This window comes from Spea bombifrons, chromosome 2 (assembly GCF_027358695.1).
Source record: "Spea bombifrons isolate aSpeBom1 chromosome 2, aSpeBom1.2.pri, whole genome shotgun sequence".
In the NCBI taxonomy this organism is placed as follows: domain Eukaryota; kingdom Metazoa; phylum Chordata; class Amphibia; order Anura; family Pelobatidae; genus Spea; species Spea bombifrons.
The window spans coordinates 3,043,599-3,059,225 of NC_071088.1; the positions used below are offsets into that span (position 1 = coordinate 3,043,599).

Consider the following 15,627-nt stretch of genomic DNA (forward strand, 5'->3'; position numbering starts at 1 on the left):
CCCCCGGGGTAACAGTATCGGGGCTCAGTAGACTGGGGCATGTCTCCTAAAAGACATGGGTGGGCCCTGGGAGAACTTTACCCACCGGGAGGGTAATTACCCCGCGTGCCCCCTGTCCTCAGACCTCACTGTGAGGGACTGCGGGTGATTGGGACCCAATCGTTAAAGAAATACCTAAAAAAAAAATGTTTTTCCCTGTGAATAAATAGCTTTATTTGTGTTTCCGGGGCACGAGGTGTATTTTTTTAATCTGTAAATGTTTTACTCCATCAGAGGAAGGATTTCCCCAGCGGACGGTTTTACGTCGTATTCGTCATCAAACCCGAAGACTACACCTGCGGGGGGTCAGTCCCTGTATCCACTCTGGGTAAGACCTGGGTGCCACCTGCTGGACGCGCGGGGAACTGCAAGGTGGTTTTTTTTTAAGAATCTGTTGATGTTGGCTCCTTGTTTTGATCCTTGGCAAGAAATGCCCCATAAATAACCTCCTGTGCACCCAGGGGGCAAATCTCTGAGATGGGGGATGTTGTGGCCCCCTACTTCTGTCACGATGTCATATTGTGCAAGGTGAGTTGTATCTGCTATAAGTCCTTTAACTCAAAATATATACAGAACGAGGGGCATTTCAGAAAGTGAGGCCGAGGGTTATAATCACCTTAATAAATATAACAAAGGGGAAATCTGCTTTTCTTTCAAAACCAAAGACATTTCTAAGTGACCCCAAACTTTTGACCGGTGCTGTGTAGCGGGTGATGCGCTGTGAAGTGCCGAGTTCATTAACAGACTTTTCCCCCGCAGGGTCTGGGAATCGCACCTGGAACTTGAAACGCAATAAGGACATCGAGGTGACTGTCAGCCCCTCTATTAATAGTAAGTTGAGCAGCGCGGGGTTAAAAAAAACAAAACAACGGGAAGCGTTTATAACCGGAAGTCAGAACGGGGAATTCATCGAGATTAGAAACAGATCATCGAATCCCATAACTCTACGTTTACAGGGACTGTATACAGCGCTGGGGGGGGGTATTACTGTATATAGCACCGGGGGGGTTATATTACTGTATACAGCACTGGGGGGGGGGTTATATTACTGTATACAGCGCTGGGGGGTTATATTACTGTATATAGCACCGGGGGGGTTATATTACTGTATACAGCACTGGGGGGGGTTATATTACTGTATACAGCGCTGGGGGTTATTACTGTATACAGCGCTGGGGGGGTTATATTACTGTATACAGCACTGGGGGGGTATATTACTGTATATAGCACCGGGAGGGTATATTACTGTATATAGCGCGAGGGGGTATATTACTGTATATAGCACCGGGGGGAGGTACATTACTGTATATAGCGCGGGGGGAGGTATATTACTGTATATAGCACCGGGGGGGTTATATTACTGTATACAGCGCTGGGGGGTATATTATTACTGTATATAGCGCTGGGGGGTTATAGTACTGTATATAGCACTGGGGGGAGGTATATTACTGTATATAGCACTGGGGGGGTATATTACTGTATATAGCACCGGGGCGGGGATATTACTGTATATAGCGCTGGGGGGTATATTATTACTGTATATAGCACTGGGGGGGTATATTACTGTATATAGCACCGGGGCGGGTATATTACTGTATATAGCGCTGGGGGGTATATTATTACTGTATATAGCGCGGGAGGTATATTACTGTATATAGCACCGGGGGGGTATATTACTGTATATAGCGCTGGGGGGTATATTATTACTGTATATAGCGCTGGGGGGTATATTATTACTGTATATAGCGCTGGGTGCTGTATCTCAGACTCTGGGGTGTTATTTTCAGGCTCGGTTTACATCCAGGCCACGCTGCTCTGCTTCGTCTTCTTCCTGATCTTCTACCTGGGGTCGTTGCTGGTGGCGTTCATTCATTACATCAGGTGAGTTCTATAATTAACCGCGGGATGAAGACGGGGGGGGGGGAAGCGCTGCGGCTGTCCATGGATTGGCTCAGATGGGGTATAGGAGGGGTACATTTGCCCCGTCTGTCAGGTGGCCGCGGGGTGATCCTCCGTTCATGGGGATCCCTGATTTGATGTCAGTCATTTAGTCAGTGAATTGACTCGTGAGCTCCGCGCAGGGTTTAGTTATTGGGCCTCGGGGGGGGGTTGGGGGCCGTAGGGGCCGTAAGATGGAGAAATCCCTAATTGGCATTTATTGCAGGATCCACCGGAAAGGCCCTGGCCTGAAAAGCAGCCCGGATGACGGTAAGAAACGGAATGAGGTCTATAGACGTTATAACGCCGCCATATACCGCGGTGCTGTCATATAAGAGGTCACTGCGTGTCTGTTACAGGGGAGGGGACGGTGGCCGCTTCTCACCCCATTTCTACAAGCACCCCAGACGGAACCAGCTACGGGGCAATAGGTAAGCAGTCTTCATCATACAGACATTTGTGCCTACTTGCCATCTCCCCCTCTCCCCTGATGCCCCCCTCTCCTCCCCTGATGCCCCTCTCTCCTGCCCTGATGCCCCCCTCTCCTCCCCTGATGCCCCCCCTCTCCTCCCCTGATGCCCCCCCTCTCCTCCCCTGATGCTCCTCTTTTCTAGGAGGTCAGAATGTTTGCTGGGTATGAGGGGATCGCAGGGTTCTACAGCCCTAAAAGCCCCGATAATGTGTATAGAAACAGCAGGAAACGGCTTTATAAATGAAACGGGGTAAATAAAACCAATTCTTTTAAATGCCCCACTCTGGTGTCTTTCTGCCCTATTGCGGGGTATTTGTGTAACTCGTATGCATATTAAACAAATAAACCAGATCTGACAGGGATGTTTAACAAATAACCGACGCTCGAGAAACCTCTGTTGTGCCCTTAGATGAATCGAGCCGCGGGACGGCAAAACTACCCCATCCTCCACCCATCCCCCGGCCGCGCGTCTACTCCGACAGCTCTGTGGACGAAGAGAGCGATTTTGACCCCATTGCAGAGATGGAGAGCGATAAGAACGTCATTCGTGCCAAGGTACTGCCCCGATGGAGCACAGAATGGATCCATCTTCTGGAAAAACTTTATTTTGCATTATTATGAGTCCTTAATCAGCCGACCTTAATCGTCTTAGGTTCAGGAGCCGTATGTCTATCCCGCGCATGTTTAATACCCTCACTGTATTACCCTCTACTACTTCTGCTGGGTGGCTGTTCCACTTATCTACCACCCCCTCAGTAAAGTAGAACTCCCTTACGTTACATGCATGGAGGCGCTCCGGGAATTGGAGATCTCCAGATGTAGATTAGTATTTTGGGACGCCCCTCGCGCAGGGCATTGAATTTATCAATGAAAAATATATTGTGGGTGTCCCGGACCCCAAAGTGATATCTCGGTTTAGTCACCCGGTGGGGTGGGAGCGGCTGGCTGCGCGGGGGTCCGGCTCGCCGTCGGGAGACGCTCCGTCAGGGATACTTTGTAGCCGGTGTTCTGTGTTGCAGAGCTTCCTCTACGTGTCCGACCTCGCCGTGAAGGACCGCAGGATCGTCAGCAAGAAATACAAGATCTACTTCTGGTGAGCGATCGCTTATCGATGAATGGGTTAAAGCTGCTGTCCCACCTGCACTAAACGGCTGCCTCGCCTACTACAAATACATATTACAGGGCTGTAGGGGGGACTTTGTATCTTAAGGAGAAGCTGCAGCACTCCTCTGCGGCCCCACATTTCCCAGCACTTATTGTCCGCTTTAAGGAGCCAATCAGTGGCAGGAAAGAACTCCCATTGATCCCCCCTCACTGGTGGGGAGTACATGGGGGGGGGTTCTGCTAAATACATCTTCTGCAGGAAAGATAACTGATGGGTGGGGGAAGGGGTTAAATACACACATGGGGGGGCTGAATCTCCCCATTCATTTGGGGGGGGCGCCCGGATCATTTAAAGCTCCTCTCAGCTGCTGTTTGCTGCGGATGGCGTCCGGAGCGTCTGCTGCTGCGTTGGTTATAAAAAGTGTAAAATTCAGCAGAGTAGGGGGACGGCAGCTTTAAAGTTTAACCCTTGACAGTGCGGCACTTTGTAGAAGGGGAAGTCTGTACGTGGAGCTGACGCCCGGCCAGTAAATAGATGGAATTTGTCGCTGCAACCGTTTTGTTGGTTTCTTCCCCCAGGAATATCGCCACGATCGCCGTGTTCTACGCCCTGCCGGTCGTCCAGCTGGTTATCACCTACCAGACGGTATGTATCATCCCTCCAACCCAACGGGGGCAGGGAGAGCCCAGACGCTGCAATTCCCATAACCCTCAGCCAGCCGTGTGTCTAGTGCTGCCCCTAGCAGGTGGAGCTGTGATTGGTCCCCGCTGGAGTCTGTATTAATAGAGCGTCATCATCATCAGCAGCCGCCATCCAACCGGCTAGCGGCCACCGTCAGATCGATAGATGCGGTTCATCAACAGTTAAAGAGCTTAGAAAGCCAGAGTCTGCCGACCTTAATCAGTCGTTGGTCTCGTCTTAGATTCAGGAGCCGGATGTCTATCCCATGCATGTTTAATACCCTCGCTGTATTACCCTCTACCACCTCTGCTGGGAGGCTGTTCCACTTATCTATTAAATTAATCCATTAAAGACCCATCATCCCAGATCCCGCCATTAAAGACCTTTCATTGAGTCCTGAAGCAGTAGTGCACACAGAGCGAAGCCCAGGCTGAGATGTTCTCTCCTCCCCAGGTGGTGAATGTGACCGGGAATCAGGACATCTGCTTCTATAACTTTCTCTGCGCGCATCCGCTCGGCGTCCTCAGGTGGGCAAACGCTATCTTCTAGTCTCTGCTAACCCTTAGTGAATGGGCCATGTGTTCTCGGCACGCACAGAGTTAAAAAATAAAATGACTTAAGTATGAGGCTGCGGTCTCTCTGATTGGCTGGAGGTGATGGGAGTAGGCGGAGTTTCCATCGAAACAAACATTTATACTTTGATTCCCCCATTCCTGGTACTAATAGAGAGCTGGTATGTAAAGTGGTCTTATTACCATGGCAACCAATTCAGCATCCCAGCTTGATCGAACCATTCCATTGGTCGCTATGGTGATAAGACGCTTTTTCAAACCTTACATCAGAAGAACTTTTTACCAATAATTTCGTAACGTGGAATAAAGATATCGTAGGGGCGGGAAAATCAAGATGTTTACAACATTTTTCTGTACTGCATCAATCATATGAAATCATACAAAAAATACATACTGTTTTTTATACACCCCCTACCCGATTCCGCTGGGAACAGGTTAAGGGGAAGCTATTTTAATGTAGCTGGTGGGGGGGGGGGTTTGCAAGTTACAGGCGAGGATCTGCAAGATCAAATGTAACTTGCATGCCCTCACCTATAATTCACACAATTTCAAGTCGCAGGCACTCGCATTCCCTCGCAAACAACTCACAGATTAGTGAAGCTACGAGTTGTTTTGGAAGTGCTAGCGAGTGAGTGAGTGAGACCGGAGTCCGGTTATTTGAGTTAACCCTTAACCTTGAGATGCCGCGTCTCTGTTTTATCATAGCGCTTATATATATATGTTATATGTGATGGCTGCTGTATCTTTCCTCCCAGCGCGTTTAACAACGTTATGAGTAACATGGGCCACGTCCTCCTGGGGCTGCTGTTCCTGCTCATCGTGCTCCGCAGAGACCTCCTGCATCGCAGCCTGGTGGAGGCCAAGGACCTGTACGCCATGGTAAGGGCGGGGGGGGGTGAAAATTAACAGCATCGTTATTATCGACAAGAAATAATTTAACAATAATATTAACACACCTTAAGAGGGTCTGTTCCCAAGAGCTTACAATCTATCGCTGTTCTACATGTGGCAGAGCCAGAACTCTAGAACTCCTCCGGCGGCCGGATTCAGGAGGTTCTTAGCCAAGAGTATCCGTGGTTCGTCCAATCAACTTGTTAGTAAGGAGGCCCCTAAATACCAAAATATAAAAGAATTCCGGATCGCCCAACAAAACCCCCGAAGAAGAACAATCCGGCCGAAGCGCTGGTATCCATAGAGATAGACTGCGAGATCTTTATTAAACATATATATATATATAAAATCTAGATTGTAAGCCTGCGAGCCGAGAGCCCTCTTTACCCTAATGTAAGAAGCGCTGCGGATATTTTTGGCAATATATGAATAAGAATAATAAGATAAAATCAATAATAATAATCAATAATAATAAAAGTAATAATGATAATAAATAAGATTTATAAAAATAATTAAAAACAGAATTTCATGGGAAAGACAACCTTGATCTGCCGTTATTATTATTTATTTTATTATCATTTTAGGTTTATTATCATTATTATTATTATTATTATTATTATTTTGTATGATTATTTGTAGATTATTATTGTTTTTTTATTTAATTTTACTTTATATTTGTAGTTTATTATTATTATTATTATTATTGTTGTTATTATTATAAATATTATCCTTTTATTTCTAAGAAGACGTTCTAGATCCTCGATGTTTAAATCCGCAGAAATCCGCCTCCTCGTTAATAATGAATTATTGTAGGGGGGCCCGATGTGCCCCGAATTATTCTCTTTTTTGGGCTGACCCGGCGATTTATTAACCCTTTCCTTGGCGTTTCTGGGGTTTTGATCGGCGGGTCCTTTTCGTTTCTGCAGGAATACGGGATCCCCAAGCACTTCGGCCTCTTCTACACCATGGGCATCGCTCTGATCACCGAGGGGGTGCTGAGCGCCTGTTACCACGTCTGCCCCAACTACTCCAACTTCCAGTTTGGTAAGACGGGTTCCCGAGGGCCGACGATTCCAATACAATAAAGACAAGAGTAAAATCTGTGCTGAAACCCGAGCCATCCGAGTCCTTCCATCAGCATAAATCACACATAAATACCACCTCCTCAGAAGAACCGTTCCAGGCATCTACTACCCAGTCTGTAATATGTCACTTAATTCTTAGTGTGGTGGAACGGACTCCGGTATTAATCCTCCTGTAGGTCTCTGAGCCCCCGCCGTGTCTCGGACCCCCGTCTGATGTGTCTCTGTTCTCTCGCACCCCCCAGACACCTCCTTCATGTATATGATTGCCGGGCTGTGCATGCTGAAGCTGTACCAGACGCGGCACCCGGACATCAACGCCAGCGCATACGCGGCCTACGCCTCCTTCGCGCTGGTCATATTCCTGGCCGTCCTCGGGGTGGTAAGTGACTTCGCGGCTGAGCGAGACGCGCACGGGGGAAGCAGAATGTCTCTTAGGAACGGCGCTCTAATCGGGTGTTATTCACTAAACGGGATGCAATCCCCTTTCAGCCGGATCGTTCGGTAGCTGAGACCAGATCGCGCATGCTGAAGCTGAACCCAGTCTGTCACCGGAGCTCAGTGTGCCGGGCTCCTGAACGATCGCAGCTTGTTTTTAGACTGTAATTCATGAACTCAGCGAGGGGCCAGGAACCGAGAGCTTCGTGCGGAGGTCACATAAAGGGAAATGTCTACTAAATAGCTGCAGGGTACCAGAGTTCAAACGCAGTAACATCGTCGGTGCTGGTTTTGTGTTTGACAGAAATGGATGTCGGCGCATGCACAGCCCTGATAAACCCGGCTCGTGGGGGAAATATCTGACTCGTTGCCAAAATAATTGTATTATTCCTCCCCCTAGGTTTTCGGGAAGGACCACGTCTGGTTCTGGGTAATTTTTTCCTTCATCCACGTCATCGGATCACTGGGTCTCAGCACCCACATCTACTACATGGGACGCTTCAAGATCGGTAAGAGACCCAAAAAGACCCAGGGGTCCCTAAAAGTCATCTAATACCCCCCAAAAACCTCTCAGCGGTAACAATAGGGAGTTACAGTAAAACAAAATAACAATATGATGAACACACGTAAGACATACATGTACAGAAGCAGAGGAGGGCCCTGCCCTTAGAGCTTACTATCTACTAAGAGGTTGAAGGGGAACTCGGCGGAAGGAGATGGGGGGGGACGCGGCGGAAGGAGATGGGGGGGACGCGTCGGAAGGAGATGGGGGGGAGAACGAGGCGGAAGGAGATGGGGGGGACGCGGCGGAAGGAGATTGGGGGGAGACGCGGTGGTAGGAGATGGGGGGAGACGCGGCGGAAGGAGATGGGGGGAGACGCGGCGGAAGGAGATGGGGGGGAGATGCGGCGGAAGGAGATGGGGGAGAACGCAGCGGAAGGAGATGGGGGAGACGCGGCGGAAGGAGATGGGGGGGAGACGCAGCAGGAAGAGATGGGGGGAGAACACAGTGGAAGGAGATGGGGGGAGACCGCAGCGGAAGGAGATGGGGGGGGACAAGGCGGAAGGAGATGGGGGAGAGAATGAGGCGGAAGGAGATGGGGGGGAGAACGAGGCGGAAGGAGATGGGGGGAGAATGAGGCGGAAGGAGATGGGGGGGAGAACGAGGCGGAAGGAGATGGGGGGGAGAACGAGGCGGTAGGAGATGGGGGGGGAAGCAGCTGAAGGAGAGGGGGGGGCAGCTTGTGTGAGTTTGATTGTCGGGTGTAATGAGGGCTCGCGGTCTTCTCACGTCTCTCTACTTCTCTCTTTGCTTCTGTGTCTCAGACGTTTCCAACGCAGGTAACTTCATACCGCGCCGTTTATCCGCCTAAATCCCCTAAAACATTCATTTATCCGACGCCAAACAGCGGCCCGATGTTTAGAATGAAAACATTCATCGTTATTCATGTATCTCACGCATTCCGAGGGGCCGCTTCGATAGACGCTCGATAGACTCCGTGTTATTTATTGTTTGGAGCGATTCGTTCCCGCGCTTTTTCTATTTTTTTTTTGCATTTACACTTTATGTTTTGTCTTTCGATCGTTGTTGTTTTTTTTCCCCAACATGCACCTGTCTTCCCCATCCTGATTGGCTGCTCGGTTCCATATATACTTCTTTGTAACTCATTAAATGACTGGTGAAGGACTCGGGATACAGAAGGCGTTGCATTTAGTGACCTGCATGTTATTAAAAACCCTGTAAATGCTTTATGGTGTAAAAAAAAAATAACCCCAAAACAGCTGCCAGAAAAAAGCTGCATTTTTCCTGCACAATCTGCGTAGGAGCTGCCAAGATAAACAGACGCAGGGCGGACGCTAGAAATGTGTTCTAATCATTACGTGCATGCGCAGCTCCCACATTATTCCATGTTTTGTCTTAAACATTCCTATAAAACGTACCCGCTGTTCCACCTTGTGCCTGAAGGTGGCAGCACCAAACCATGTTGTATTTTCTGGCAGGTGGTCCTTATTAAAGAGTTAAACAGACCCCATGGCTTCTAAGACCCCCATCTCACGGAGGTCCCCGGCGGCTTTGCATGCCGCATGCTTTGTGAGCATGCGGTGGGGCGTAAGGGAAATGTTTGTAGCCCTGAACTGGGCCCTAAGATTTCTGATGGTGGCCCTGAAATGCATGCGATCGAGATAATCGGGGTGGTAATAAGAAATGCATCCTGCGGACGCGCCTCCGTGTTGATACCCCCCCCTCACTTGTACCCCGTACGGAGCATGTCCGCGTATGAGCCGGCGGAACGCGTCGCCCAGCGGGTTGATAAGCTCAGCGGGATTTACTTCTCCTCTTCTCTGCGCAGATTTCGGGATCTTCCGCCGGATCTTCCAGGTCCTGTATACAGACTGCACGCAGCAGTGCAGCCGCCCCATGTACATGGTGGGTACCGCATCACCCATGATTCATTTAGATGTTTGCCCCTCGACCAACTCACCTTCCATCATTATGGTATCCGCTGAGAGTGCGGGGTTCTTCAATTCCTCTACGGCTTTTCTTTTACTACTCCCACTCTCCAACACCGTACAATAATGCACACAATCACAATACATACATTCATTCACACACGCTCTCCAACACCATACATTCACACACACTCTCCAACACCGTACATTCACACACACTCTCCAACACCATACATTCCCACACACTCTCCAACACCGTACAATAATGCACACAATCACAATCTGTAACACCATACATTCACACACACTCTCCAACACCGTACATTCACACACACTCTCCAATACCGTACATTCACACACTCTCCAACACCATACATTCACACACACTCTCCAACACCGTACAATAATGCACACAATCACAATCTGTAACACCATACATTCACACACTCTCCAACACCGTACATTCACACACACTCTCCAACACCATACATTCCCACACACTCTCCAACACCGTACAATAATGCACACAATCACAATCTGTAACACCATACATTCACACACACTCTCCAACACCGTACATTCTCACACACACTCTCCAACACCGTACATTCACACACACTCTCCAACACCGTACATTCACACACACTCTCCAACACCATACATTCACACACACTCTCCAACACCGTACAATAATGCACACAATCACAATCTGTAACACCATACAGTCACACACACTCTCCAACACCATACATTCACACTCACTCTCCAACACCGTACATTCACACACACTCTCCAACACCAGACATTCACACACTCTTTAGCCTTGTTCCATCATCAGAGCAGCTTGCGTTCTCGGAGCATCTGGTTACCGCGGCACCCGCCTCGTGGCGTCCCTGCGTTCTAGAAATGTCTAAGACATACATGGCTCCAGGTGTGTTCGTTTGGGTTCCACCGTCTATCAGCGAAGGTGGTATTTCAGGGATGGCGTGACTATTCCCCTCTCTCTCTTTCAGGACAGGATGGTGCTGCTGGTTCTGGGGAATGTCGTCAACTGGTCCTTGTGAGTATAAAAAAAAAAAATAAAAACGCAGGCGTTGATACGTAGCGGTAAGAAAGTTCTATCCCGCGTCAGACAGAATTCCGGGATGAAAAGTTTTGGGAAGCTCTTAAAGAGACAGTACTTGTTTAGCATAGGCAGTCGTTTGCAGTCAGTCGGCGTGTATTTCACCAACTTTACTGCCCTGACTGCTCCTTCTCCCGCAGCGCGATATTCGGACTGGTTTATCGGCCGCGAGATTTCGCCTCCTACCTGCTCGGCATCTTTATCTGCAACTTACTCCTCTACCTGGCCTTCTACATCATCATGAAGGTAAATCCCTGGAACCCCTCAGCGTGTATGTTTTATAGCGGAGATGTGTGCGCACCGGAGCCCATACGGGTACTTTTACCCCCTTTTTACCCCACGCCCCGTAACGTCTTCGCTTTCTTCGCTCAGATCCGCAGCTCAGAGAGGATCCAGCCGCTCCCGCTCTTCTGCATCGTCGCTACGGCCGTGGTGTGGGCCGCAGCTCTCTACTTCTTCTTCCAGAACCTCAGCAGCTGGGAGGTGAGTCCAGCGTAATGTCAGACGCTCGACCCCGGATCCGGAGCCCAGCAGAGTATCCCCCGTTATACTAAAGAGTAATCGTTCCTACAGCCGGTAAACTGGGGGTCCTTCCTTTACCCCTAGAATCTGCTCCCAGCAACCATAATTCATACAAACGCAGAGGGTTTAACCCCACTGCTGCCGGTTACAGGAAAGAAAATCTCTATTAAGGTAAATATTTATTTGCAGCAAACCCCAGCCCAGTCCAGAGAGAAGAATCGTGACTGCATCCTCCTGAACTTCTTCGATGACCATGATGTCTGGCACTTCCTGTCTGCAACCGCCATGTTTTTCTCCTTCCTGGTGAGTTCTCATTAACTAGGATGCCCACCTTTCCCCGAGTTACCTGAATCTCATGTTTTTATCAGCACTTCGGGGCAGACTTTTCCTGCCTTAACACAGGTGGACCAAAGAGTGATTCATGGGTAATAACCCCAGCACTGTATACAGTAATATAACCCCCAGCGCTGTATACAGTAATATAACCCCCCAGCGCTGTATACAGTAATATAACCCCCAGCGCTGTATACAGTAATATAACCCCCAACGCTGTATACAGTAATATAACACCCCAGCACTGTATACAGTAATATAACCCCCCAGCGCTGTATACAGTAATATAACCCCCAGCGCTGTATACAGTAATATAACCCCCCAGCGCTGTATACAGTAATATAACCCCCAGCACTGTATACAGTAATATAACCCCCAGTGCTGTATACAGTAATATAACCCCCCAGCGCTGTATACAGTAATATAACCTCCAGCGCTGTATACAGTAATATAACCCCCAGCGCTGTATACAGTAATATAACCCCCAGCGCTGTATACAGTAATATAACCCCCCAGCGCTGTATACAGTAATATAACCCCCAGCGCTGTATACAGTAATATAACCCCCCAGTGCTGTATACAGTAATATAACCCCCCAGCGCTATATACAGTAATATAACCCCCAGCGCTGTATACAGTAATATAACCCCCAGCGCTGTATACAGTAATATAACCCCCCAGCGCTGTATACAGTAATATAACCCCCAGCGCTGTATACAGTAATATAACCCCCCAGTGCTGTATACAGTAATATAACCCCCAGCGCTGTATACAGTAATATAACCCCCAGCGCTGTATACAGTAATATAACCCCCAGCATGTTAGCGTGAATGTGTGTGTGAATGCGAGTGTGTTAGCATTAGTGTATATAAAAATGCATCGTTTGTCTCTATTCTCACCGAAAGAGTATTGGGGCTGGGACATCACAGGTTTGCGCTGAATTTTTTCCCGGGGCTGGTTTTAATTCCCGGTCGGGTTCTGTGCAGCTGCCTGAAAACATGATATTTTGGGGCAAAACCTACAACCAGTTTAAAAAAAAAAATAATTATTTTTCATCTGATATTTAGGATAGAAAATAGCGATGGGATTTCCTCCAGGATCCACCTCCCTGGAACCTCCTGGTTTTCAGGGCGAGTAATAAATACATATTTTTTTCTTAGAAGGTTTTTATGTTTTTCAGGTTCTTCTCACGCTGGACGACGACCTGGACGAGGTGCGGAGAGAGAAGATCCCGGTGTTTTAAGGCCGGGAGAATTTCCTGCAGCGGAGTCTCTTTTTTTTCTTGGATCCCCAGAGGCTCCTGAGGGTCTGAGAGCCGCTCGGTGCCGGGGACGGCGTTTGGCCCCGGAGACGCCGCGGAGACGGGCCGGATGTGCCGCCGGCGGGAAGGAGCCGCTAAGCCTTCCCGCAAACCCAGTGAACAAACCTGTGACGCTGCCTGCGAAAAAACAACATATCGGAGCTTCACTTACTTACAAAATACACAATTTGTGCCAAAAAAAGACACCCAAACAACCCCCCCACCCCGGTGCGGCACGGACACAAAACCGGGGGTTTTATTTTATATTTTAAGTTCTGTATATATTTCATATTCTAAATGTGTTCTTAGATTTTTTTTCCCCTGGGTATACATTTCACTGAAACTTTAATATAAATTATTTTAGCTGAAAAAAATATAAAAGAAATTTTACTAAAATGAGAAAAATGACCTTTAAAAAGAAAAAAAAAATCTATATATCTTAATTCTCTAACATTACAATCGTGCGGAATCCCACAAATTTAAACTTTTTAATCAGCCCGACATGATCTGGTTGGTGACTTTAAACGTGTCGTCTACTAAAAAGTACAAAAACAACAAAAAAAAAAAAACAACCCTGTTTTGTCCTAAAAACCTCATCTTGCCAGCAGCCCACAACCTCCCCCAGTTTTGCCCGGAGTGCAGCCCCCGCCGTGCATGACAAACACAGATGCCGGCCACGGGGTAAATGCGCTAACTCCCTACCCGGTAACTCGTGCCATTTTTATCTGACCATGATCTTTTTGAGGGGTTTTGGTGCCATTTAGTCGGCGGTGCCCAGCTCAGAATACGTTATATTGCGTTTCAATCAGTCCAGCCGTATTCTTTTAGGAATTTTTCCAATTCCACTAAATATCCTAAAAACGCCGCCCCCTGGAAGCCCCAAATATCTCCATGGGATGCAGGCAATTTCCTTTAAAACAAACTGAATTAACGAGCCACACATTTTGCCTTTATTAACCCCAAATTCCAGACGTGAGCCGGTGAGGAGCTCGCGGGGCATTTCATTCGCTGCCACTGATATCGTTCATTTCCACATTTATTTTATGTCTCTTAATCCAGAGCAATTTCCAGACAAAACGGGTTAAACGTAGTATTTTACGCACTGAAAACACACGGATTGGGTCAGTGGAATTCTATGTGTATTAAACGCCATTTTTAAAAGCACAGAAAACGAATCATTATCGTAATTTTGGTCACTCTGTTGCCGGACGGTCGCTGCTCTGAGGAGGGAAAGTAAAATGCGGCGGCGGCGGCACACGGACGCTTTTAGATGATTTTCTAAGCGGTGGAATCAGCCGAAAATCCGTATTCTCAGAACAAAGAACTAGAAAGACGTCCAGGGCCCAGTGTCGTGTTTTGCTTTGGTGCCGTCTTAATAAAATTTGGAACGTTCACGCGGGGGTCCTGCTTCTGTTTGCTGTATTTTTTTCTGCACGTTTAAATTCCCTCACTGTATTACCCTCTGCTACTTCTGCTGGGAAGCTGTTCCACTTATCTACCACCCTCTCAGTAAAGTAAAACTCCCTTCTGTTCCATCTCACTCTCTAGTGTTGGATTCCGGTCTCTTGCTGTAACTTTTCTCCTCCTTTGAAATAAATTCCCTCCTGTCCTTTTAGTAAATCTGTTTTTCAATCCTTTGCATCCCCTCTCTCTCCCTCTTCCCTCGCATCCCCTCTCTCTCCCTCTCCCCTCGCATCCCCTCTCTCTCTCCCTCTTCCCTCGCATCCCATCTCTCTCTCTCTCTTCCCTCGCATTCTCTCTCTCTTCCCTCGCATCCCCCCCTCTCTTCCCTCGCATCCCCCCTCTCTTCCCTCGCATCCCCCCCTCTCTCTCTTCCCTCGCATCCCCTCTCTCTCTCTTCCCTCGCATCCCCTCTCTCTCTCTCTTCCCTCGCATCCTCTCTCTCTCTCTCTCTCTTCCCTCGCATCCCCTCTCTCTCTCTCTTTCTCTCTTCCCTCGCATCCCCTCTCTCTCTCTCTCTTCCCTCGCATCCCCTCTCTCTCTCTCTCTCTTCCCTCGCATCCCCTCTCTCTCTCTCTCTTCCCTCGCATCCCCTCTCTCTCTCTCTCTCTTCCCTCGCATCCCCTCTCTCTCTCTCTCTCTCTTCCCTCGCATCCCCTCTCTCTCTCTCTCTCTCTCTCTTCCCTCGCATTCTCTCTCTCTCTCTCTCTCTCTCTCTCTCTTCCCTCGCATTCTCTCTCTCTCTCTCCCCAAGCTGGACACACAGCGATCGCTTAGTCTTTCTGGATCATTTTTATCTGGCAAACAAATGTAAAGCAGGCCCAGGCCAAACATTAACACACAAAGATAATTAAATGCAGGATTTTACCATAAAGTTAAAAGTTGCCTCATTTAACCCGTTTTTATCATTTCGGAAAGACGACACGTCAGCAAGAAATGCCGGAGAAGAAAGTGCAGGAGAAATTTTATTAATAAAATATGTTTAAATCTTTACAAATAATTTTATTACAACCCAGAATGTTACATTAAATAAAAAAAAATAGAATGAAACCGTTTTCCGAGATCAAAAACACTTGTTATAAAAAATGTAATGTTTCCCGAAAACCCCTCAAACAGAATAGTGTGAAAGCAATTCATTTACCCCAAATCGGGGTATAAAGGGCTGTACAGAGTATTTACAGTAACGCGTCTTCGAGCTATTTACAAACATGTTTACAGC

The 15,627-nt window shown here is 48.1% G+C and overlaps 1 protein-coding gene across 1 annotated transcript in view; it reads left to right on the forward strand.

The window, feature by feature from the left end:
* Positions 1 to 13,352, forward strand: part of SIDT1 (SID1 transmembrane family member 1) — a 33,103-nt gene extending 19,751 nt beyond the window's left edge. Inside the window, exons 7-25 of the mRNA XM_053455296.1 lie at positions 274 to 367; positions 799 to 870; positions 1,827 to 1,920; positions 2,204 to 2,247; positions 2,337 to 2,408; positions 2,859 to 3,004; positions 3,469 to 3,542; positions 4,133 to 4,199; positions 4,689 to 4,762; positions 5,563 to 5,686; positions 6,625 to 6,742; positions 7,026 to 7,162; positions 7,619 to 7,727; positions 9,570 to 9,646; positions 10,683 to 10,729; positions 10,933 to 11,038; positions 11,165 to 11,275; positions 11,504 to 11,617; positions 12,828 to 13,352. Coding sequence (XP_053311271.1) covers positions 274 to 367; positions 799 to 870; positions 1,827 to 1,920; positions 2,204 to 2,247; positions 2,337 to 2,408; positions 2,859 to 3,004; positions 3,469 to 3,542; positions 4,133 to 4,199; positions 4,689 to 4,762; positions 5,563 to 5,686; positions 6,625 to 6,742; positions 7,026 to 7,162; positions 7,619 to 7,727; positions 9,570 to 9,646; positions 10,683 to 10,729; positions 10,933 to 11,038; positions 11,165 to 11,275; positions 11,504 to 11,617; positions 12,828 to 12,890 — 1,743 coding nt within the window. The 3' untranslated portion in view covers positions 12,891 to 13,352. The remainder of the gene's footprint in view (positions 1 to 273; positions 368 to 798; positions 871 to 1,826; positions 1,921 to 2,203; positions 2,248 to 2,336; positions 2,409 to 2,858; positions 3,005 to 3,468; positions 3,543 to 4,132; positions 4,200 to 4,688; positions 4,763 to 5,562; positions 5,687 to 6,624; positions 6,743 to 7,025; positions 7,163 to 7,618; positions 7,728 to 9,569; positions 9,647 to 10,682; positions 10,730 to 10,932; positions 11,039 to 11,164; positions 11,276 to 11,503; positions 11,618 to 12,827) is intronic.
* Positions 13,353 to 15,627: the final 2,275 nt, after the last annotated feature.